Source organism: Cimex lectularius, unplaced genomic scaffold (genome assembly GCF_000648675.2).
Source record: "Cimex lectularius strain Harlan isolate CLEC.00 unplaced genomic scaffold, Clec_2.1 scaffold30, whole genome shotgun sequence".
Lineage (NCBI taxonomy): Eukaryota > Metazoa > Arthropoda > Insecta > Hemiptera > Cimicidae > Cimex > Cimex lectularius.
Window position 1 is genome coordinate 90,781 of NW_019392730.1, and position 25,378 is coordinate 116,158.

Below are 25,378 nucleotides of genomic sequence, written 5' to 3' on the forward strand. Positions count from 1 at the left end.
TTTAACAAATACATCTAGGATGTGGAAAAAAGTGAATTTATACAATGCAAAAAATATATGCGCAGAAAACTTTTGAGTGAGTAGAAATGCTTTGAATAAATATAAAAAATATATTTTGCATTGTATAAATTCACTTTTTTTCAAATCCTACATGCATTTGTTAAATTTAAACAATGTTTGTAAATCCCAGGACTTGAAGATGATCTCAATAAAGATCTAAAAGTTGGCACAATAAAGAAAATGTTTTTCTGAAACCTACATCACACAAGACCGCATCTCACGATTTCTGAACAAACATTCCAGAAACAATTTGTAATTTTATGATTTGATAATTGTGACAAAAGAAGACTGAATTTGATAAATCGATCGTCTAAAAGAGTTTTAATTATTTGCATTTGATTTGTATTTTTTATTTAATAAATTATTTGTTTTGCTATATTTTGCTTCACTTTTAATTGCCTGACTACCATTCAAATTATATTCATATATAGTTTGGTTGGAAACCCATAAATGTTTATTAAATGACTTGCGTGTTATCGTAGAAAAGTAGTAGATTTGAATTTTACAAGTAGAAATTAAAAAATTTGGCACTTTAATGCTTATTTAGTACTTGAGCACCACATGTACAAAAAGATTCACAGAATGGTCATCTGCAAAACTTACAAAGGAATTACTGGAAGTCGATCACAACTGAACCAAGAGACACTGCCACCTAAGAAAACAACTGCAGTGCACACAGAAGAAATACTGCAGATATTGCTATGAAGAGGAGACCACAGAACACATTTTATGTTTCTGTGAAGGTCTATGTAGGTGTAGGTACTTGCAACTAGGACAGGAAAAACAACAAGCAAATCCTACTCTATGGAGCTGCTGGCAAGGCTATGGAGGATGATTAAAAACCTGAAGCTGGCCAGTGAATTATAAAAAAGGGAACACAGAGCACAATAGATCTACTCAGGTCAAGGTGCAGAAGGCCTTGTGGCCGTCTCTTTTATCCCCATCCCCAGTATTTGAGCATTTTGGTTTATTATGTTGTTTTGTAAGTTGTTGCACAATTTTGTAGGTTATGATAATTTTATGAAGCTCCTATATGAAGGACATTGTCCATAACAATGATTTGTATAAGTTCAACTCCACATACATACATAGAATTTTACTTCCTGATCTAAGTCTTACTTGTCCTGCCTCCAGTTACGCTGCTGTCACTTTCAGCCCCCCCAAAAATGCATATTTTTAACTTAGATATTATTAAATACATTCATTTCTATTTACAATTCACTCAAATAAGGAGGTGAAGTACTCGATAATCCTCTCTCTTATAATTTTTGCCCACCTGCCAGAAAGCTGGACGATGATAGTGGAGGGTCAAAACGGCTGGACGGTACGAGAAGTGGAGGAGCAGACAGCAAGGTGGGCGGCACAGGCCCTGCTGGGTTGATCGATAGAAGACCCGGCTAACAAGGATAGGTAGGCAGGCACAAGACAAAAAAGTTGGCTTCCTTATGGTTTGATTTTCATATGGTTCGACCTCTGACTTCGAGGAAACTTGCACCACAGAGTGGTAAAAAGGAAGATTTTTTTCCCTCCATTGCAGAGACTAACTAGAAAATAGGGTTTGATCTTATACATATATATATGTGTGTGTGTGTGTGTCATGTTTATTTTCAACTTGTTTAATATACATTTTGATTTTATTATTTCTATTCATGCCTTTCCATTTATCATACTGCCAGCACAAAGTATATTTTCAAAGGTTCATTATTCGCATTAAAATAGTGTGGCATCGAAATTATTATTTTTTTTTTTTTTATCACACCCAGAACAAACTTCATCACCGAGCTTCAGGCGCCTAGAATTATGTTGTTTCTGTTATCATGGAAATCGTAACCCCCTGTACAAATATTATATAACTATATATATAATTCAATCAAGGATAAATGGTACTCAATATTACACTTTCCACCATTGGTACTCTCACACTGTACTTTCAATCTCAATATATTAAAAAAATTATTATTTGGAGATTGTGAGATGCGGTCTGGTGTGACGAAGGTTTAGAAAAACATTTTCTTTATTTAAATATTTTTAAAAATATTTAATAAAGCCGTTTGAATATTAAAAAAAAAAAAAAAAAAACAACTAAATATGACATTTCCTCAAACATCAAAACAAGGTATCCAATGCTGAGATGCTCAAGCACTCCTATACGCTCTCTATATGTAGCCAAGGAATGGCAACCTTCAGTTAAAGTAGGAAGGGTGTCAATCCTTTTAATAAACAAAATATACCTGATGAACATGATGGTAAAAGGTGCAACAAAACGAGTCATATTTAATAATTGATCAATTGTTTATTTACAAGTATGCAAAGTTGTGTATGAATTTCTAGAAAATGCTAAATACATTAAAGTATTTAAATGATTTAATTTACATAACTTCATATACCTACATAGTTTGATAAATTTCAAATTGAAATTTACAAATGACTTATTCAGTCTTAAGGTTCATATATACCAACAAGTAGCATATACAGCAACCAGCACGTACAGGCTAAGACAGAAATATCAAATCAACATTATCGAATCGGTCAAATCGACCTTTCATTATACATCCTTCAATGCCAAATACTCACTCAGAAAGTTTAAATAATTAAAATAAAATGATTTTAACTTAATACTCTATAAATTTGACAGAATATCAATAATAATTTTTTGGACGCCAATTGGTATCATTAGATTTAATATTTTGAATCACTGATCATGCAAATAAGAAACTTCTTTACTGAAAACATTTTTCTTAAGCAGTATTTTATTTAGTTAAAAAAATTATTTACATAGACATACTAAAATTAGCTTGCTGGTATTTCTTCCGGAGTCCATAGTTTAAACGTTCTATCATAAGAAGCTGTCGCTATAAACTTAGAATCGGGTGAAATGTCCAAGCACATAACTTTTCCATCATGGCCTGATAAAGTTTTCAATGGCTGCCAAGTCTTGTTTGACCAAACCTTTTAAAAAATGTGTGGTGATTAGTGACCATTAGTCGATAATTATTCAGAAATCGTGAGATGTGGTCTGGTGTGATGTAGGTTTCAGAAAAACATTTTCTTTATTGTGCCAACGTTTCGATCTTTATTGAGATCATCTTCAGGGCCTGGGATTTACAAACATTGTTTAAATTTAACAAATACAGGTAGGATGTGGAAAAAATATATTTTTTTAAATGCAATCAAAGTATTTCTACTCACTCAAAGTGTTTGTCTTCTGTGTACACTTTGAGTGAGTAGAAATACTTTGATTGAATATAAAAAATATATGTGTAGAGATTAGTGAGCGTTAATCGATAGTTATTCAGATATCGTGAGATGCGGTCGGGTGTGATGTAGGTTTCAGAAAAACATTTTCTTTATCGTGCCAACATTTCGATCTTTTATTGAGATCATCTTCAGGGCCTGGGATTTACAAAAAATGTTTACATTTAACAATTACATTTAGGATGTGGAAAAGTGAATTTATACAATGCAAAATTACACAGAAGACAAACACTTTGAGTGAGTAGAAATACTTTGTTTGAATATAAAATATAATTGGCAAAGTATAAATTCACTTTTCCACATCCTAAATGTAATTGTTAAATGTAAACATTGTTTGTAAATCCCAGGCCCTGAAGATGATCTCAATAAAAGATCGAAACGTTGGCACGATAAAGAAAATGTTTTTCTGAAACCTACCTCACACCCGACCGTATCTCACGATATCTGAATAACTATAAAAAATATATTTTGCATTGTACAAATTCACTTTTTTCCACATCCTACCTGTATATGTTAAATTTAAACAATGTTTGTAAATCCCAGGCCCTGAAGATGATCTCAATAAAGATCGAAACGTTGACACGATAAAGAAAATGTTTTTCTGAAACCTACATCACACCAAACTGCATCTCACGATTTCTGAATAACTTTTAAAAAATAAATCAAAATTATATCAATACAATAGCTAGATTAATAAAATAATGTTTTAAAACATACTTTGGCTGTGTTGTCATAAGATGCCGTTATTAGAAAATCGCCTATGCCAGGCTGGTACTTGACATCGGACAACAGATTGCTATGAGCAGGTATTGTGTATATACAACTTTGTTGCCTTAGATCCCAAAGTTTACAAGAATTGTCCTCACTGGCGGTTGCTATGTGGTATCTGCATAAAGGGAAAAATTATTTTGGATGGTTCCTGAATTTAGCAACAATTGTAAGAAATTACTCATACCCATTGGGGGAAAAATTTATTCCAAAAATGCTTTTTAAGTGGCCTTCCATGAACATAATGCATCTACCAGTTCGCAAATCCCAGACTCTGCCAAATGCATCTAGACCCCTGTAAAATATGTCATTTGTTAAACTATAATTTAAAAAAAACCTTATATATATATATATATATATATATATATATAGTAGCCTTTTTTTAAATGTAATTATGTAATTCCTGCGCCAATGAAAATACGTTCCACTTCTTAGCCTAAGATAATAAGTGCTAGTGGAGAGGCTCTACTTTATAGGAAGTCGCTTATTATCAAGTCAACAACCTTTTAGCAATGCTAAGGAATCAACAAAAACGAAATATACATACTTATTTTATATGTGTGGTGATTAGTGACCGTTAGTCGATATTTATTTAGAAATCGCATCACTTATTTTATATTTCAACTTATAACTTTTAATATTTTTTCTCAGAAGAGTAACTGAGACTACCTTAAGTAAGTAAGGTTACTTCAATCTAACACAGGAGTCAATTTTTTAAAGAAAAAATAATATTACTCCAGTTTTGTAGCAAAAATGCCCAAGCTTTGTGTAAATCATGGTAACAATATGAAAATTTGACACACTGAAAATGGCAAAATCCCAAAACACACCTGACAGACCAACCCAGCAGACTAAATTGATCGGTAAGGATCAAATTACAATAAAAAACTAATTGAATATTCATCATAGCATTCCATTAATTAAGGTTTTAAGTTGAGATAAAAAAAGTCAGTGTCACGAGCGGGATTCGAACCCACGACCTTCGGCTTGATACGCCGCTACTTTACCACTTGAGCTATCGTGACTTCGATCCACTCGGGCACTAACTTCCCATCTCAACCCCACCTTCGAATTTTCCCTCCTTTTTGCCATTTTTCAAATGTCGTGTAATCGATTTGATTCTCGGCGACAAATGAAATGGCCACGGAGAGCTTTAGTGAAGTATCCTTCATTTTAAATCATTAAATTCACTATTTTTCGTGGTCTGCTTGACCAATTAATATAATTCAATTATTAAGGTTAAGGTAAGTAGAGATAAAAAAGTCAGTGTCACAAGTGGGATTCGAATTGTATTAACTGGACAAGCGGACCACGAAAAATAGTAAATTCATCATAGCAGCAATTCATTTTTCACTGTTGAATGTAAAATCTAACTGTGTCAGTAATAAATAGATAATTTTTATTTACATGCCAATAAGTAGGTAACATAAAGTAATTCTTGTCGTACAGAAGGGCTTAATGACCAACAATCTATTAAATATAGTGGACTACAGGTCAAACCACTTATACTTTTTCATATTATTATCACATAAAAGCAATGGTCTATGCTTGGATTCATACCCAGAACCACTAGGATGGCAAATATGAGTAGGATCTCTAATCACTCAGCAATCGAGATCCCCAACTTCAACTCCTGGACTGGACTGGACTGTAATATTCCAATTATCCTCTACTATAATGAAACATGGTGGTAAACACTGATCATCCTGATTTTGTTTCAACATCTAGTTATCAGTTTTAGCCAAAGACAGCCTGACCATAAATAGGCTGAACCTTTACAAGAAACTGATTTTTTCATCAATCATTAATTAGTTAATGCAGTAATCCCAAACAATGTACCATGCTGCAGCTCCCGGGGCCTGGCGAAAATTTTCTATAAATAATATTATTGTTATATTTATATTGGGTATAAAAAAAATAAAATAAAACTCTAAAAACTAAGATCCTGGTGGTCATCCAATCTCAATATGGATGTAAAAAAGACAGCTGCAATTGTATATTTTACTTCAAATTAAATTTTTATTTCGATTATACATTTTATCTAAAGTCTTGGTAGAAACAAAAAAGCTAGTGTCATGGGTGGGATTCGAACTCAGGACCTTCAGCTCAATACACCGCTGTTCTAACCAACCATTTAAGCTATCGTGCCTTCGATCTACTCGGACATCAACTCCTCATCTCAGCCTACAACCTTTCTAATCCCTTTTTCCCTTTTCTTTCCCCCTTTCTTATTCCCTATTTTTGCCACATTTTCAAATGTCATGTAATCAGGATTCAATTCTCAGCGACTATGAAGTGGCCATGGGGAGCTGTTAGCAAAGTAATTACTTCTTTTAATTATTATATCATGTTTGTTTGTAACCTTATACGTTTAGAGGTCATAATTGTCCTATTTAATTATTTCAATTAATAATACATTTTATCTGAAGTCTTGGGTTCAAATTACGCTCGTGAAACTATGCTTTTCATCTCAACCAAGGCTTTGCATAAATTGTATAATTAATTGAAATAATTTAATAGGTCAATTATGACCACTAAACATATGAGGATTAATGCATATTTTTATTATTGCAAAAAAAAGTATTTGCTTTTATATTTTTGCTATTAAGTGCATAATCCCTTTTCAAAAGGCAAGTTTTTCAATATCAGAAGAAAGTCAAAAGTTTTGATTATTTATTAAATAAAATTGCAGACAAAATAAGAGTTTAGATATATCACTGCTTTTCTTAATTGGAAATGAATTACTACTATTATCATAAAGTTCACACTGACATAGACCACTGTTTTGACTTGGAGCGCTGCAGAAAAATTTTGATATATTAAGGGCACCAGAAACAGAATAAGTTTGGTAACTCACGAATCTGTGATTTTTTTTTTTTCCGTTTCTGAACTTTACAAGTCTTGGTTAGATTCAGTCGGCATTTATTTGAGAATTCATTGAAAAAATTATCTTTTCACGTCATTTGAATTTTTGTATGCTATTTCCCCTTTTTATTCCTATAAAGTTAGCCTTTATATCTACACTATTTTCTTATTCAAGTCCAAAACTTTCTTAGACAAAAAAACTGATTTACCCAAGCGATAAAATAGTATTTTATCCTATAGCTATACTTTCTATAATATATGCTAAGTGTATATAATGTGCTATTTAATTTATTATTCTTACCCTGTGGCTGAAATTGAGCCATCGCATTGGAAAGAAATACAGTAAACTGATGAAGAATGACCCTCTTGATGGAGTACTTCTTGCACCGTTTCTAAGTCCCAAAGCCTCCATGAACTATCATAACAGCATGTCGCCATCAGTCGTCCCGAAGGATGGAATCCTAATCTGGATACTCTATGAGGAGAATGTCCTTCAACATCCACAATAGGTTCTTCGCTGAAAATCAATTTCATTTGAGATATTGAGAGAAAACTATCGAACATGTATTTACCTGCCGACGCTCCAGAGTTTCACGCTACCGTCGACTGCACAAGATGCCAAATCGCAAGCAGTTTTTCCACCTCGGCCTGCATGGGGATGAAATTCTATAGCGCAAACATTGCAATTGTGACCTCTCAAAACACGTTTTTCTTCGCAATCGGGAATACTCCAAATTTTACAAAGGCCACTCCTTAATTTAAAAAAAAAATTATTTTTTTTTAGAAAGAGTTGAAATTTAATTGATTTACCATGATGAAGTAGCAAGCATGGAAGAATCAGGGCTGAAATGACAGTATGATATTGGCCTGGTGTCACCTATCTGACTACAGTAAATTGACAGTGAGGTCAATTTTTTTTGAAGTTCTTGTTTCTTAGCTGTTACAGATGCTTCTGCTTGATTGAGCTCTTCCCTCGCCTTTTTCAGTCTCTCTTTGGCCCTTGGAATGGAATACTCTAAAACACGAATACGACATGCCTTTAGAATATTTGTACATTATCTCCAATATATTATCAGTCTTTAATATTAAAAATCAGGGACAAGGCAAAGTTAAAAAAACAATTGTTTAAAATTATTAATAATTCTTCAATTAATGAAGGTTTTTAGTTGAGATAAAAAAGTCAGCGTTGCGAGCGGGATTCGAACCCACGACCTTCAGCTAGATACACCGCTACTCTACCGCTTGAGCTATCGTGACTTTGATCCACTCAGACACTAACTTCCCATCTCAACCCCACCTTTTGAATTTTCCCTCCTTTTTGCCATTTTTCAAATGTCGTGTAATCTATTTGATTCTCGGCTACAATTGAAATGGCCACGGAGAGCATTAATGAAGATATACTTCATTTAACTTATTAAATTCATTAGTTAATGATTTTTTATCACAACTATAAACATTAATTAATTGAAAAATATTAATTGGTCAAGCGGACCACGAAAACTAGTGAATTATTAATAATAATTTCCAAGTCTTGTAAAAAAGATATATTTCTTGAAAGCATGACAAAGTAACTGTCTATGCTCTTTCAAACTGGACTGAGAGGTTATGTAAACCCTCGCAATGCCGGTGTTTTGGAAAAAAAATTGTAGACATATCAGGCAAGAATTCAGCGGCCCTGTATTTGAACCTGGGACCTTTACCTTAACCATTGTGGCCACCAGTTGAACATTGTTTTGATTTATTGTGGCTAAGATATTGCAATTTTATGCCATTGGCAGCTTTATATTTTTTCCATTGCTTTCTTTGTTTGGCTATATTTAACTGAATATTGAACATCAAAACTTTTTATAGAATAACGCATACAATTTCAGTTGAAAATGAAATAACCTAAAAAGACCTATTCTGTAGAGGACTGCTACATGATGAACGTGATAGTTCATTTTTCTTCGATCACCCTTAACTGTCCGCATTCCACCCTTTTCAGTGTCTTCAATTAAATCACACAGAGAAACCAGTGAACAAATCAGACAATGTAGATTTCATCACCTAGCAGACGTCGCAAGATTTACAAACAAATTGTTACATATAATTCAATATATGTTTATGCTTCACCAGATTAATAATGATTTGTAATTAATTGAAATTGATTTTAATACAATAGACTAATAAAACTTGGTGCCCACACTAGCACACACCGACTTGAGAATAACCCATCTAAATGTGTTCTAAACTTTTACGTTAGAAGGTTAAAGATTTATTCGGAAATAATTCTAACAGAACAAACAGAGCAACTATTTATAGGTAATATTTATTATTTTAAGACAGATGATTGAAAAATGCACTAGCGTAACGTTGCCATCCATATACTATTTATAGATTATAAACAAGCCTTTGACTGAACATAACTCAATTTTTAATACTTTTATTATACAATTTAATATCATAACATATAAACTTATTGATTTAATTAACTAGTCACATCTGGCCAATGTAAATGCTAGCTGTAAGATTGACCATATAACAGTAGATATACTGTTGAAATACAAAGATCTGGTTACCAGTGGTAAAGATGTCATTCTGTGCTCGATTAAAGGACATTCTGGCATTCGTGAGAACGAACTGGTAGATTTGTTTATTAAAAAGGCGGCAGCAAATGGATATCTTTGCGATTACAAACTGACAAAAAGTGACAGCAAGCGAGGTTTGAATAAGGAATGGCTGTCTGCCTGGCAGGAATACCACACCGGTTCAACAGGAGGATCTGTATATAGGACAAGGTTCCCCGTGGTACCAAAAGCACCTTGGTTTAAAGATTATTCGGCTACTCGACATTATTATTCTACCATTATAAGTATAAGAACAAATTACGGCTTATGGGGCGCGCATCTCAATAGAATAGGACTGAGAGAATCCCCAAATTGAGCGACTTGTGATTGCAGGGAAAATCTGAACCACATAATACTGGAGTGCCCAGAGTACAAGGGAAGAAGAAAAGGTCTTATGGAATATATTCATGCATTGGAAGGTGAAGGAAGACCGTATTGTTGGGAGTCCCTGGTTACGACGAGTAGGAAGGAAATCCACGATCTGCTATCTCAATTTCTAAAATAATATAACATCGAGGTGTGATCGAATGTCACTGAGAAATTAGTAAGAATCTGTATTTAGGAGCGTGGTTGTTGCGGTGGTATGGCCGGTTCTCGGTGGGTTTGGCTGGCGGGGTGGTTGGAGGGGGAGCAGGGCGTATTAGCCCCGGGTACCTCGAGCACGTACCCTTGCCACTCACGCTGGTTATGTTAGCTAATTTGAGAAGTCATGGGTAATATGATAACATTATAAAAAAAAAAAAAAAAAAAAAAAAAAAAAAGAACTAATGGCTGAAAACGCATGCAAGAATGTTTATTGGCAACCAGGGCTGGGTGATGAATTACATAAATCTATTAGGCACTAGCAGCTTACACAACAGAAAAAGCAAAAATGCATTAATTCCAATTTTGTCTGAACAAACGAATGTACATATAAAATGGACTCAAATAAATGAAAATCAGGAAAGACTGATAGACACACAACGGGGATAGATAGTCGATCTGGATCATCAGAAATAATGAACCTACAGACCAAAAAGAAATCTGACCTTTTTCTCCTATTTTAAGTAGTGTTCTCATGATTCAACTCCGATTAATAACACACCCACTAACAAACTGTGGTGCCACATTTGCTCACAGAAGTTACAATATAACTGTAGAAGAATTTCATCTACTGAAACTGAGCCTATTAATCAAATTTCGTGATGAATTACGGCTCACTGGTGTGCTGTTGGTGCAGGGATTCAACAGCTCTCAAAGAGGTATATTCCACACCCCCAATATTACATCTTAAGATCTTCAGTGGTGTTAATTTGTGTTATCATAAGAAGGTAAAATGATAAAATCCATCTGACAGATCAAACCAGTGAAGATAGGCAGACCAAAATGATGGGAATTAACCAAACTACAGGTTCACGCCCAGACGACATGAAAGCAATGTCAAAATAAGTTTTTAATAGTTACTAGCAATCCACAGCCTGACGTTCCTCAGTGCTTCCGAGCCTTCATGGTACCACGTTTCTTGTTCCTTCTCTTGTTTTATCCTTTCCTCTTCTTCTTCTTGTTTCTTGTATATCGCATCTTCTCCTAGCCTGGACAAAAGGTCCCTGAGACGGTTCCTCCTTTCTGCCGGCCCTTCGCCGAAAATACAAATCGGCTCGCCGAGCTGCCTCAGGTTCAGCCTCACCTCGTTGTCGTCTGTGGAAACATTGACATGGCGGGCCTTCTTGCGCCTCTCAAACTCATCGAGCAGTGCCTGTTTGTCCTTTGACATTTCATCTTCGAGATCCATGTATTCTAAAATTGAGATGAAAAATCAGTCAAAAATTAATATTGATTGGAGGGGGGCATTTATTTTATTTAAATCACCATCGGATGTGTGTATGTTTCCAACTTCAGACTTGACGGGGATTTTGTCAATGTCGACTGTCGAGCCTTCTTCTGCATTTTCAGCCGAAGCCTGGTTTGCAGCGGCATTTCTTTCTCTCTCCTGCTCGTCCAAAGGTCCATAATGGATTAATTTCTGCTTCTTTACATAAATCAAATCCTCTTCATCCGACATTGTTACAGTTCTAATAAAACATAACTCAATTAATGAAATTCCAACCTTTATTTTTACCAACAGACATTTTAAATCTTAAAAAACTATTCTCAAACGATCCTGATATTATTTAGATTAATTAGAAATAATAAAGCAGTATTGAAATACCTTAAAAATACACTTTTGTACGGTAAAAAAACCTTCTAAAACAGCGTGGCTTGGTAACAAAATAAACTGTTATCTTGTTGTAGTAACGATGCTTTCATTCATTTAATTACATAACCCTCTTCTTCAATAACAGTTACGTGAATGTGTTTACTTTTAAGATAAAAAAAAACATGTTTGCCCAGAGATTCTAACAGTATTGAGATAAGTTTTGTAATCAAATTTCCTATTTTAAACCATCCGGCCACAGGTAAACGATAAAAGGATGAACTCCATTAAAAGGTAGTTGTCATAGTAGATTGTCTTAAATTCGCCTAAATTAATTTACTATTGCTGTTATTTATGTGAATTAGTGCCAGGAGATTGCTTTTGAACCAGAAACGCATCGACCCTGTTGGGTACGTCGCCTTCAGTGGATGGCCGGGCCAAGAAAAGAAGGCAAAAATTAACTACAACCCTTATAAATATGTTGCCGTCGGTGTAGTTGTTGGCATCTCTGCCCATTTATATTTAAAAAGTAAGTTCTATAATTCGCTGAAAATTTTTTTAAAGTATGCCTTAAATCGTAAAGTTAGACTCCGAGGTTGTCACATTATAAAAACCTAGATGGTCTTTTCCTGGTAGAAATACCCTTTTAAAACTTTGCAGTAGTCATACAAATCTATGGTTCATAGATTCATACATGGCATAGATGTAGCTGAGGGCTGAATAGTTGGGGTGCTTGATTCGTATTTGCCATGCTAGCAGTACTGATTTCAACTATCGTCATAGACCTAGTACCTTTATTTGTGAATAATTTGGATAAAAGTGTTATAAGTTTATAAGTAGGACCTTTGTCCATGAGACCCAACATCTAGTGTAACATTAAACACTTATGTATTGTTCTGTTTGTAATATGCTTGTTCATTCTTTGCATACTTCGAACGGAGCACCTTTGCCAAAATAAGTGAAAAGTTCAAATTGGCCCCATGTTGTTTAAATAATCAAGCAGAATTACTTAAATAAGAGTAAAATAGTTGCAGTCAATCAAACTATAGGGAAAGTCGTTCATAGCTATTTGGGCTGACAGTAAAATAGAGTAGGATCCAATAAAAAAAAGGAAAAATCATTATTAGAGGAAGTGGAACCACCATATGGACAGTACAATCTAATGTTTAATGTAAAATTGGAATTAACTGGACCAAAGTCCGTACCAGAATCGTGGGAAATGAAGTGGCAGATCACTTTGCAAAGGAGCAAGGAAAAAAAATTTGGTGGAGGAATTCTGTAGGATACCATCGACATACACATATCATTAAATACAGAAGGTACGACTTAAAACATGTGCGGAGATGTGGGGATGGCATTAAATGGATTTCACAAGAAGAAAAAATCTGGCAGTAAAAGCCTGCTTAGCTGTCGACCTCAAACAGATAAATAAGATTATTTGCGTCATCGGTGGACATGAAAAAATTCAGCGTACTTGGCTTGGTATTTAGGTATTTGTCCACATTTTCACGACCATTTAAAGTAGTGGTTCCCTCTATTTTTACGATTAGTAAAATTAACATAAACAGTTTTTTGTCTGTTCTGTTTCATCTCTAATTTTTCAGTCCATTTTTATATGGAACCACTTGCTGTGGTTAGCAGTCCTAGAGCTGCTGATTTCATTTTCTAGTAGTGTAACATCTGTGAAGGGTGCTGTTGAGATATCCTCTTGGGGATAGTTCTCTTTTTTATGAGAAATACAGGTTGGGGCACAGATTATATTGAGAAACCAAAAGTGGCCACCCTTAATATTTTTAATTTTCTCTTAGACAATACAACATTGATTATCTTACCTTTTTAAAGGATTAGAGGTAAATAAAGCACAGATAAAATCTCCTACTTGTGTTTATGAGTGGATTTTGTAAATAAATCTCTTCTTTGTTAGTTTTTCTGTAAAGTTTCTTTCTAACATTCCTTTTAAGTTGTACCATTTTTAAGTTTCACATTTGTTTGAGTGGTGGTTTTAAGAGATAATATTCAGCTAGAATCATAGAAGATGGAAGACGTCAAGCATGGCCAGGGTGCTTAACATTCTCAGACTGTGACTGACAACAACTGTCTGAAGAGTCTTCCATCACTACCAAGATACTGGAGGTAACTCAAGAAGTCATGGATCAGATCTCCATCGTGTCTTATTTCAGAAAGATGATAGTTTTATTGTTTTATATGTACTCCGTAATCAACATTCTACTGCTGTTGAGATCAAGCAATGACTTCAACAAGTGAGAAATGTTAATGTCAGTTTAAGCACTGTATGGCGAAGACTGGATTACAAGCGAGAAGACCTGCCGACCTACCAGTCCAGAACTTCTGAAGAATAATAGAACTTCTGATATGGCAAGGGACAGCTCGGTAAGTTTCACAAGAAACCACATCAATTGGTCTGAGCAAGATGGGATGAAATGTGGTTTCCGGATTAGTCACTTTTGTTTGAGGTCTTCTGACAGCCAAGAGAGGGTTTGGAGAAGAACTGGAGAGCGATATATCCCCGCAACATTTTCACTAAGGAGATGATGGTGTTATGGGCAGGCGTTTCTATGGAAGGTCACACAAACTTGATCTTTATCAAGGGTTCCTTAACAGCTGCATGATACATTGAAGATGTGTTATCAGAAGAAGTTGTTCCTTATATGTAACTATAACTGTAAACCAGGGCCGCGGTAGCCGAGTGGTTAGCATGAGAGACTCTCGGCTCGTGGGTTCAATTCCCGCCGTCGCCTCTGGCCTTTTTTTCACGATACCCTTCCCCCCCAAAATGAATATGCATACCTATTGTCTGTCATTGGCTAATATGCATAGAACATAAAGCCATTAAAAAAATAAAAAAGTAACTAACTGGCATCAGTTTTATTTTTATGCATGAATATACAAGGCTCTACACTGCCAGGAGTCGAGAAAATGCCTTTAAGATTATTGGGCAGTAAAAGTGGCCAATATTTAAGTCAAAGGTGGGTTTTTGGTCTCAGAGATCATCAGATTTTTATACTCATATAATTAAACGTTAACATCAGTTATCCATCCTGTTAATCCTATGTATACAAAGCACTTTAATTTTGACAATTGGAAATGGATTAAGATCTTTTTATAGGTATTTCCCAGTAATTTAGGCGTATTTCCTTGTCCGACTGACATCTGTTAGTCATTGGTGTTTGACATAAATAAAAATTGTTCATTTATTTTTGTAGATAACTTTTAGATGTAAATTTTTTGTTTATTATTTAAGTGCGATTTGAGATATTTAAATTTGTAAGAAAAACTATCTAAAATTTTGTCCTTTCCTTAAATATAAATGTTTTTTTAATAGAATTTGTCATCAGTTTGTACCATTTTTTCTTTTAAGTATGAAGCACTTTCTACAAGGGTCATTCATTCTTTTACCCACTTCATCTTGTTTACATTGATAATCTCATTGTTTATATATATAATGCACTTAACTGGTTGTACTTCAGCGGTTTAGAGTAGACATATTTAAGTGTGGATCATCCAGTGTTTATTTTGTGGCAATCTTATTTTTATTTTTATTAGAACAATATTAGAATCACGGCTGTACAGGCAACATATTTTCTCCTCTTTAAACCCCCAAAAGAAAGTTCAGTCTTTTTTCCATTCTACCAAGTCAACTTTTTCTTTACAATCAATAAAATCGGTTGTATAGTGACTACATTATTAAAGGTTGTACTAGGCATGTGCAAGAATGCTGCTCGATATGAAAATTGTTGCAGCAGCAAATCTTTGGATCCCCTCAACTGTACTGTATATAGTCGTTGTAATTATCTGCGTTGGTGTTTTTTTGTCTAAATGTATTTCTTGAATTTATTTCATGGTGTGAATGTGTATTGTGAGAGGGCCGATTGTGCAATGGTGAATATGCTGTCAACCTCACACTTACATTAGTTGTACAGGATGATTGAGTAACATCAAGTATAATTCCCTAATTCCGTGGTTCGCTTGACCAATTAATATATTACAATTAATTATGGTTTTTAGTTGAGATAAAAAAGTCAATGGCACGAGTGGGATTCGAACCCACGATCTTCGGCTAGATACGCCGCTGCTCTACCATTTGAGCTATCGTGACCTTGATCCGCTCGGCGTATCTAGCCGAAGATCGTGGGTTCGAATCCCGCTCGTGCCATTGACTTTTTTATCTCAACTAAAAATCTTAATTAATTGTAATCAAGTATAATTTTAAATACTGGTATATTTATTTAAAAATAAGTGAGAATGTGGGTTTGAATTTAGGTTTTAAACTTGCATGCATTAGGTGCCGAAATGACCTAGCTGTCAATAGCCCCCTAACATCAGTTGTCAGAACGAACAAGACCTCCTAGCTTAACACCAAGTAGGTGAATCTCATATCTTCCCTTGGAAAGTCCATTCCTAATAATAATGAAAATTAAATAAAATAAACTGTAAAAATGTATGCCCAACCTACACTGAGCAATTATGTTTTGAATGATGCCAGCCTTGGCCAAAAAATCTATGACTATGACGTTGTATAACCTATATTAGAGTTTGGTGAGTATATCGTTGACACCATGTTAAAGTGACGAATGTGAAAAGTGGAGACAATCCATATTCGTCACTTTAACATGGTGTCAACGATATGTCTATGTACATGCCTTAACATTTTAGGTAGACATGAGACTCTCTTTGCATTGGATATTGACAAAAAGTATGGTGCGAGAATTGAAGGACTGCCAAAATATAAATTATCAGATGTGGCCAAGCATACAACGAAAAAAGATAAAATTTGGGTGACGTTCAGAGAAGGTGTTTATGATATTACACAGTTTGTTGATCATCACCCGGGTGGCGATGTGATATTGTTGGCAGCTGGCGGATCCGTTGAGCCTTTCTGGCTCATGTATGGTGTTCACAAGCAGGAACACATACTCAAAATTCTGGAACAGTTTAGAATTGGTGATTTTTTAACGTTTACAATCCCCTTAGTTTTTGGTTGACAAAAACATTGCTTTTCAGGCAATTTGGACCCAGAAGAGGCGGACGAAGTTATGAAAAACATGGAAGATCCTTATTCAACGGACCCAAAGAGACATCCAGCCCTTCATCCAAATTCCGTCAAACCTTTTAATGCTGAACCTCCACCAGAAATTTTAGTCGGGAATTTCCTTACACCCCAGTGAGTTTTAACAAATATAGCCAAATACTGATAAACAACAACTAAAATTTTATCAATTTCTGAATTTATTAGAGACCTTTTCTATGTAAGGAATCATCTTCCAGTCCCTGAAATTAATTCTGAGACGTACGAACTTGAAATAGAGGGTTTGGGCATACAGAGTAAAACATTCACACTAAATGAATTGAAAGAACTACCAAAGCACACTATCACAGCTACTGTAATGTGTGCAGGAAACAGGAGAAGTGAAATGAGTGCAGTAAGTACAATTTATAAATTAAAATTTAAGATATTTTAAGACTAATTTTTATGTTAGGAAATGCACAGTGAAAAAATAAAAGAACGCATTTGCAGTAAGTGATCATTATGAGTATATCACAGATGAAGCATAGACGAGTCAGTTGAGTTGAAGTTACAAATGTATTTGTTAAGAATTTATCAACATAAGAGGGATTTATTTTTGTTCATATATCTTTCAGGATTTAGGATGACTTAATAATATTATCGATGTAATTATTCTTCTATTGGGTCATTATGCCTGTAATGTCAGTTTTTTATGTAGTTTGGTCATCCTTTCTTGCCTGGAATGCCGAACTGCATTTGACAAACCAACCCAAAACCATATCACTGATTTCTCATCATCATCTGGCACATCATTCATTATAGCCGAATAATTTAAATGCATCTCATTTGGCAAAAATATACGTGGTCATGATTGGCACGGATGATCAATCTACGAATCATCACCCTGCAATCTTCACTAAAACATTTCATAAAAATTTATACATTTTTGCTATGTATATTTTACATTGTTAAAGCATTGTTTTGATTTTAAAATTTAAATAGATAAAGCCGGTGAAAGGTCTTAATTGGACTCATGCAGCAATTGGTAATGCGACATGGTCTGGACCAAAGCTACTTGATGTTTTGAAAAGTCTTGGTCTTGACGATAATCCAGAGGCTCAGCATGTTCAAGTATATATTTCATAAAAATTTTCTTTGTGAAGTACGTCCTAATTCTTATTTCATTTAGTTTGAAGGCTTAGATACAGACCCGACAAATACACCGTATGGAGCTTCAATTCCAATTGAGAAAGTATTGGATCCACGAGGGGATGTCATTTTGGCATACGAAATGAATGGAGAACCTCTTAGTCGAGACCATGGTTTTCCTATTAGAGTTGTCGTACCCGGTATCGTTGGGGCTCGCAATGTGAAATGGCTAGGTAACTTTTTTCATTATTAAAATTTACCTTGTTTTAAAACTTGTCGTTTGTGTTTTTAAGGAAGGATAATTTTAAGTAAAGAAGAAAGCGAGAGCCATTGGCAGCGAAATGATTACAAAGGGTTTTCACCAAGTACAGACTGGGACACTGTTGATTTTACTAAATCCCCGGCTATCCAAGAGCTTCCTGTTGTATCTGCAATATGCATTCCAAAAAATGGAGAAAGTGTGAAAGTCGATAACAACTCAATTGTTGTAAAAGGTTATGCCTGGTCTGGCGGAGGGAGAAAAATAGTCCGTGTCGATCTCACCATCGACTCAGGCAAAACATGGCATGTGGCCAATTTCGAAGGTCAAGACAATGCCAGGCATCCATATCACTGGGGATGGACACTTTGGACAGCAACGATACCTGTCGACAATTCATCACAGAATGTAGGCTTTGATTTTTAAACATTAGACATTTTGCAGTCTGGTCGTTTCCAATCATCCTGGTCTGCCTATCAACAAACCCATCACTTAAGTGGGCATCAGCAAATATAAGCAGACCAGTATGATAGGAAACAGTTCATCACCCTGCAGACATCAAAGATAAATCTGAGATGATACACGTTTGTTTATTTTTTAATGTATACTGTTTGATATTGACCATTTTTAGGTTGAAATTTGGGCCAAAGCTGTCGATTCGAATTACAATACGCAGCCGGAAAGTTTTGCAAATACTTGGAACTTAAGAGGCGTTTTAGGCAATGCTTATCACAGAATTAAAATTAAGTTAATTAATAATTGTCAATAATGTAAAAATGTACATTACAATGGTAATGCAGGTAACCACCGTTTAAAAAGGTTGTTAGGTTTCTAAAAACTGCTTTTGTATAACTAATTAGAATTGAACAAAAAGAATGTTTGATCCTTAACATGTATCATGAAAAAAGTAAAATAAAATAGATAAATATTTTCATTAAAGTATTTTTAATGCATATTTATAAACCAATTAAAGTTGGTTATTTTGTTGTTGATGGATTTTCATCCTCATAACCTTTTTCAGATTTATATTGAGTTCTAAACTCTTAATTTTTGCATTGTCAAAACTGTTTAAAACTGATTGCTTTAAAATTTATATGATAAGATGTATTTATAAATTTAAATTAACTTTGTTTTAATTGTTTTTATTACAAAGGTTGTTTCTTTTAAAGATCTTGTAGGTTATTTTGTTAAGAACAGTTACAACCAGTTGCTGTTTTATAAATTGTATATATTTCGAAGTAGCCCTGCTTCCTCTTCAGCGCACAAAATTTTTTACAATAATTCAGGTGTGCCTATCAAAGCATGATGATTATAAAATGTGTAGTTTAACACAATTATTTATTAACAATTTATGAAAAGACGACTGGTTGTAACTGTTCTTAAGGAAAAAGTAACCTACACGATCTATAAATTCACTATAATATATTCTCCTTGTTTTTAAATACATTTTTATTAATTTGGTTGTATGGTGCTAAACAATTGTGATATTCTCTCTTAAATTTCATGAATCTTTCAGTGAATCTTTGTTCATGAAATATAACTAAATGCCTGGTGATAATTTACACGAGTAAATTGTAAATAAGATAGTTTTTGTCCAAAGCCTTATGGCCCCGTAATCCAGGGGTAAAACGTGCAATACCCAAGTTAAAATGTTCTGTGTTTTAATGGAATTTACTTAATGATTTTATGTATTTTGGGGAATTTGCATGTTACACAATTAGAAAGAGAAACTCATGGAAATATGTTATACGATAGCTACCTGTATATAATACTATATTCCTTATTTTTGTACCTAACTTAATTTATTTAAAAGAAAAGGTTATGAAAGAATTTTCTATCTAAATTTTAAAGTTGAAAACTGTGATTATTTTTGTTCAAATTTTATAATATATTTTATACATTTAAAAGGAATTATAAGTGTTAAGGCAATCGTACAGATCTACTTAAATGAGCCAAAAGTGATCATCACATCACTCAAGTATTAACTATTTATTAATTAATTTTTCAAATATTGTTAAAGCTCAAACTTATTTTAGAAGTAGAAAATGTACAAATGTACTCATGTGCTGGTAAATTTATTTCCATGTTTGAAAAATATTTTTCAACTGTTGAATTGATATATTCACTCCATAAAAAATTTTATTTCTTTTTTATTCGCCGTCATGCCAAAACAAAAATTTTCTAAACAATATCCATTTTTTAAGAATATAATTAAGATTTTGGCATGATGAATTAGTTTGTTGCGTCTTAGTTTAAATAAATTGAATCTCCCTTTTTGAATAACAAAAATAGAAATCAATTTTACCAGTTTGTTATCTAGATATTTAGTTTTCAGAAAATCCTTTTTTCATAAAGATTATTGTAAGCAACCCTTTTCTTATTCTCAGTGGAATTGGGTCTACAGAGGTAATCATTAGTCACTGCCTAAAATGTACATCTACTTTCGACGACAACGCTTTGGGAGATTGTGTAATTGTGTTGTCATCAAAAGTAAACATATAAATGCTATTTATTCACTGACTAATTATTATCTCTGTGTTTATTAATTAACATTACATCTTAGCCCTGAGGAACACCAAATGTAGGCCGAAAGCATGACAATTGTTCAATTTCTCTCAGCTGATTGACCACAACCATGATTGATCTTGCCTGACTATGAAATTCTTCTCAAGATTAAAAATAAATACTTTGAAAACATATAAAATAGTATTAGAAAGGATGACATTTTTATTTATTTGTATGCAACTTTAAAATGTGGCATTTATTGTGTAATTCTTGCTGAAAATATGCAAAGTAGGTAAAAAGATTACAGTTTCAATCGTAAATGTATTTTATGTTTTTCAAACATGGAAATATAAGACAACTAATTCTTTTAGGTTTACTGTTAGAAACTCTTGCTGTAATTAATTTAGAGAAATAATTATTTTTGGTTTGTTTTTGGTTAATTTCTAAGAAAAAGCCTAATTATTTTGTTTGTGGAAATCGCTGGAAAAAATTTATTAGTTTTTGAAAAATCAAAAAGTCAAAGGAAAGTCAATTGTTATCTTATAAATTATAGTATTGATGTTGAACTTAAAAATTGTATTAAAATGTTATGTCTTCCTTCTTTTTTTTCTTTTTTTTCCCCAGAAAACCCCAGAACAGGGAATGAAATAATGATGAAAAAATGGTCAATGGATCTAAAATAAAACAAGGAGTCTCTAAAATTAAATCTAATCTAAAATTAAAGGAACAAATCCAAAGCAAAACCTGTGGTATAAATCTACTCGATATTTTTCATATGTAATTGAACTTAGTGATCAGAAAACACTCATATAGGGACTTAAAGGTACACAGATATTGTATATTATTCTCCGACAGCCAGGGTCAAACTGTTAGCTCCAAATTGGTCAGGAAGTACAGTCCATGTTGAAAAATAAAAGGTAGTCCTAAAGTGGGTACTAGGGTTAGCACAATAAATTTCAAGAGAAAGTCATACTCACAATGACCATTAAAAATTGAATTAAAACGCAGTCTAAAATAACCGAGGTGACAAAAAACACCAGGATTCCAACAAACAAAAACAAAATTAACACCATAATAAACAAAGACGAGCAAAATGTTAGCAAACAAATCTTGCCAAAATCTTTGCTAAGGAGGACAAAAAAATAAGAACCAATGATATGTGTCAACATCAATGTCAACTGCAGGAGTTTTTGAAAATAAAAAACACACTCCCACAAGCGGCATTTATCGGATCTATAAGGATACAAGGAGCTACAGGGGCGTGGGAACTGCGTCTATATGTGGCCCTAGCAAATTTCTTTTCTCTCTGCATCATTTCTGTAGCAACTATAGCGCTGAGCTACTAGCAATACAGAAGTCCCTAAATTTCATATGTTCCGATACAATAGTAGCTACACGATTTGTTCTGATTCAGAATCGGCCTAACATGCCTTGGAACACCCCTATTCAGATGATCCCAGTGTGCAGGAGGTACTGGCGTCACTGGGGAGCCTCCAACTGCAGGGAATTTATTTTATTTCGTCTGGATTCCTGGACATGTAAATATTAAAGGAAACCATTTGGTAGATGAAGCTACAAAAGAAGCAGCCGTTACAGGCCTTCAAATTAGGGACGTCCCAAAGGGTGATATGACTGTAGTTTACAAGTCAAAAGATAAGGGTCAATGGACTAATATATCTGAAAACAAACTATGGGAAATAAAGGACTCTGTAGATGCATAGCCTACTTCATTCAGAAATATTAGAAGGGAAGAAGTGGTCCTTGCACGGTTGAGGATCGGACACTGCAGAGCCACTACGGGTCATTTGATGGGGCGAGAGGCACCTCCAATTTGCGGAATGTGCAATAGATTGTCACGATCAAACACATCTTCTCTTTTTCACTTTTTTGGGCTTATAAAATATATTAAAAGGAAGAAGGAGGGAAGGAAAAGGGGGGAAATAAGTAAATAAATGGATAAATAAATAAGTAAATATACTAGATCACGATAATAAATAATAATAATAATAATAGATATATAATAAAGATTAATAAATATAGATAGATAAATTTAAAAAAAATAAATAAACGAAAAAATTACACTATGGCGCATTTTATACTTTTCTCTATGTACATAAATAGCAAAATTATATTTTTGAGAAATATATTGTTAAATAACGAGCATTAAAAGTATAAAAATGCATAAATTTGTAATTAATAAAATAAAATACCAATTGTTGATTTTTCTGGTGAAGGTTACACAATTGTTGTTGTTTGGTGCAGCCTTTTAAACTTTAGAATGTACTAATCAATATTCAAAGCATAATTATTTAAAAACGGCTTATTCTTCGTTTTAGTTGAAATGTTCTCTTTCTTTAGAGAAACAAAATTTTCACACTTTTGAGATATTTATTGTAAAAACTTTTATAACGTGAATGGTTTTCTACTAGAGGTTACACAATTGTTGTTGTTATATCCCATGTTGTAGTTTTGAACCTTTTCTACATCTACAACGGTAGTTGTTCTGGAACAACAACAATGATACCAAGGATACTATTTCGTCCCCTTGCTAATTTGTGTAATCTGGTAAAATGCCAGCCGCAGCTTATAAGCAGTAAGTCTTAAACTGACTTTACAGTGAAAGTTCTAAGGTGAATTTGTCTATTTTCAGGAGCTGCCAGGCCTCTGAGTAGTCTCCCTTCTTCCTTTTCTTTCCCACAGAAGATAGACCAGGTAGAACTACCCACAAAAGAGGAAGAATTAGCAATTACAAGGGGTGAGATTTTCAACATATATCTGCAGTATTTTTTAATATTTGTATTACGTAGGAGTTGATTCAAGTTTTCTACCTCTTTGCGTATTTTTTGTTTTGTTTTTTAAGAAACAATTGACAAAGTCAACAAGCACATAGAGAATGGAGAACAAGGAAGATTATTTGCAGTTGTACATATATGCGGCAAACAGTTCAAAGTGACAGATGAGGATTTGATAATTATTGAAGGCTACTGGCCACCACAAAATGCTGACGAGATTAAATTAGAAAAAGTACATAGTATAAACTATATTTTAAGTCACAACTTTATATCCTTTTTTTATAAAAGCTAAATTTTAGTATTAAATAGTCTATAAAACATTATTAATCCATTTTTAGGTGCTACTGGTTGGTGGTTTAAATTTTACTTTAGTCGGAAGACCTATTTTACCACCAGATCTGGTTTCGGTGACTGCCACAGTTATTGAAAAAGATCTTTCACATACAAAAACATTTTTTTACAAGAGACGCAGAAAACAATATATGAGGACACATTGTACGTAAAATTTTAGAAAGAAAATTTGTCAAACTAAAAGATATTTTCTGTTTATTTTAGTTTTCCGGTCCCAGTTAACTGTTCTCAGGATAAAAGAAGTCTCTATCTCAGGGACGATTAACAAAACCGAAGATGTTGTACAGTACGAGAGGATTTAGTTGCAATACAAATTAGTGTTTGTAAATAATTTTGCGTTTTAATCATTTAAAAAAATTTACAAATCTGGTCAATTTGTCTCATGAACATAGTTTCATAGCCAAGATTTTTTAATAAAGATTTGTTAATGTTGATACTAATTGTTTTTTTGGCTGCTTTCAACCTTGAATGATTAGTTTTCACCTTGTACAAATTAATATAAAATTTTCTACACTGATGGTCAAATTTAACTCTATTTACTTTAAAGTTAAATCCATTTTCTTTTGACATTACTTCCAGGTAATTAGGAGCTATTGTAAAAATAAACTTATGATTTTTCCTTCTTGAAGGTGGGATAATAGATCATCTCAAAAAAACCACAACCAGTTTTTATCCACGTTTTGGATTTAGTTTAATCCTTCTTCAGGTGAGTTAATGCAATGGTTAAAACAGTCGTCAGTCATTAATATTTTGTAACAGTTTATTTTAAAAAAGAGCCAGTGTGGTACATATTTAAGTCTTTTTTTAACTCACCTGAGGAAGGATTAAAATAAATCTGAAATGTGGATAAAAATTAGTTTTGGTTTTTTTGAGATGACCTATTATCCCACCTTCAAGAAGAAAAAATCATAAGTTAAACTTTGAGGTCGAAATATAAGAAAACATCGTAAAAATAAACAGTGAATAATGCTTTTACTTCCTTTGCTTTTTTTTCCTTCTTGATTTCATTTTATTTTATATTATATTTATTCTTAAACCTTTTTCAATGACTCCAGCCAGGCATTTGCATGTGTTAATGTCAGGGTCTTAACATTATTAGAAGAATGATACGCCACCGCGAAGTCGCCAAAACACTAAGTGTAAATCACTTTACTAAATAGAGGAAACCAGGACAGGGTCGACCTAGGTCTAGATGAGAGAGAGACGATACATTCATCCCGTCATCACGCTACGAAATGGCAGCTTACAGGAAATGAGATAAATCTGATAAGCAAGTCTGAAATGATTTTTGATTTCCTACAGGATGACCGTAAGAAAAAGGCTCAATAAAAAGACCTCAGGGCCTGGCACCCGGCTCGGAGATCTCTTTCAACAGGTTAGAAAATGGCCAGGCTTCAATTCGCACTGGAATATGTGAATTGGACTTTATAGGTGAGATGGGTATTGGCCTCAAATCTTCGGAAGGCTGTAATTTCATATGGAGACGTTCTGGAGAATGGTACGTTTTTAGTTTTCTATGCTGCATAGTTCCTCAGGTGGCATTCTACATCGGTCTTAGATGGCTTTTCC

General features: G+C 33.7%; 3 protein-coding genes across 4 annotated transcripts; 2 read left to right on the forward strand and 1 right to left on the reverse strand.

Moving 5' to 3' along the window:
• Nucleotides 1-2,333: 2,333 nt before the first annotated feature.
• Nucleotides 2,334-22,965, reverse strand: LOC106666179 (U4/U6 small nuclear ribonucleoprotein Prp4). Of its 2 annotated transcripts, none has more exons than XM_014393181.2 (9): nucleotides 22,877-22,965; nucleotides 11,403-11,605; nucleotides 10,998-11,330; nucleotides 7,759-7,963; nucleotides 7,521-7,700; nucleotides 7,250-7,465; nucleotides 4,271-4,378; nucleotides 4,033-4,201; nucleotides 2,334-3,009 (listed from the first exon to the last, which is right to left on the reverse strand). In XM_014393181.2, the coding sequence occupies exons 2-9, from the start codon at nucleotides 11,593-11,595 to the stop codon at nucleotides 2,851-2,853; spliced, it is 1,563 nt and encodes a 520-aa protein (XP_014248667.1). In that variant the 5' UTR covers nucleotides 11,596-11,605; nucleotides 22,877-22,965; the 3' UTR covers nucleotides 2,334-2,850. The 2 variants fall into 2 exon arrangements, with proteins under 2 accessions (XP_014248667.1, XP_014248666.1); XM_014393180.2 differs by lacking the exon at nucleotides 22,877-22,965 and adding an exon at nucleotides 11,743-11,833.
• Nucleotides 11,875-21,266, forward strand: LOC106666178 (probable sulfite oxidase, mitochondrial). The gene is made up of 9 exons (XM_014393179.2): nucleotides 11,875-12,021; nucleotides 12,093-12,256; nucleotides 16,402-16,689; nucleotides 16,750-16,909; nucleotides 16,982-17,168; nucleotides 17,756-17,884; nucleotides 17,943-18,135; nucleotides 18,196-18,569; nucleotides 18,793-21,266. The coding sequence occupies exons 1-9, from the start codon at nucleotides 12,005-12,007 to the stop codon at nucleotides 18,928-18,930; spliced, it is 1,650 nt and encodes a 549-aa protein (XP_014248665.1). The 5' UTR covers nucleotides 11,875-12,004; the 3' UTR covers nucleotides 18,931-21,266.
• Nucleotides 22,966-23,120: 155 nt separating the features above from the next.
• On the forward strand, nucleotides 23,121-24,245 carry LOC106666180 (39S ribosomal protein L21, mitochondrial). The gene is made up of 5 exons (XM_014393182.2): nucleotides 23,121-23,259; nucleotides 23,317-23,421; nucleotides 23,527-23,690; nucleotides 23,797-23,953; nucleotides 24,014-24,245. The coding sequence occupies exons 1-5, from the start codon at nucleotides 23,184-23,186 to the stop codon at nucleotides 24,109-24,111; spliced, it is 600 nt and encodes a 199-aa protein (XP_014248668.1). The 5' UTR covers nucleotides 23,121-23,183; the 3' UTR covers nucleotides 24,112-24,245.
• The last annotated feature ends 1,133 nt before the right edge of the window (nucleotides 24,246-25,378 follow it).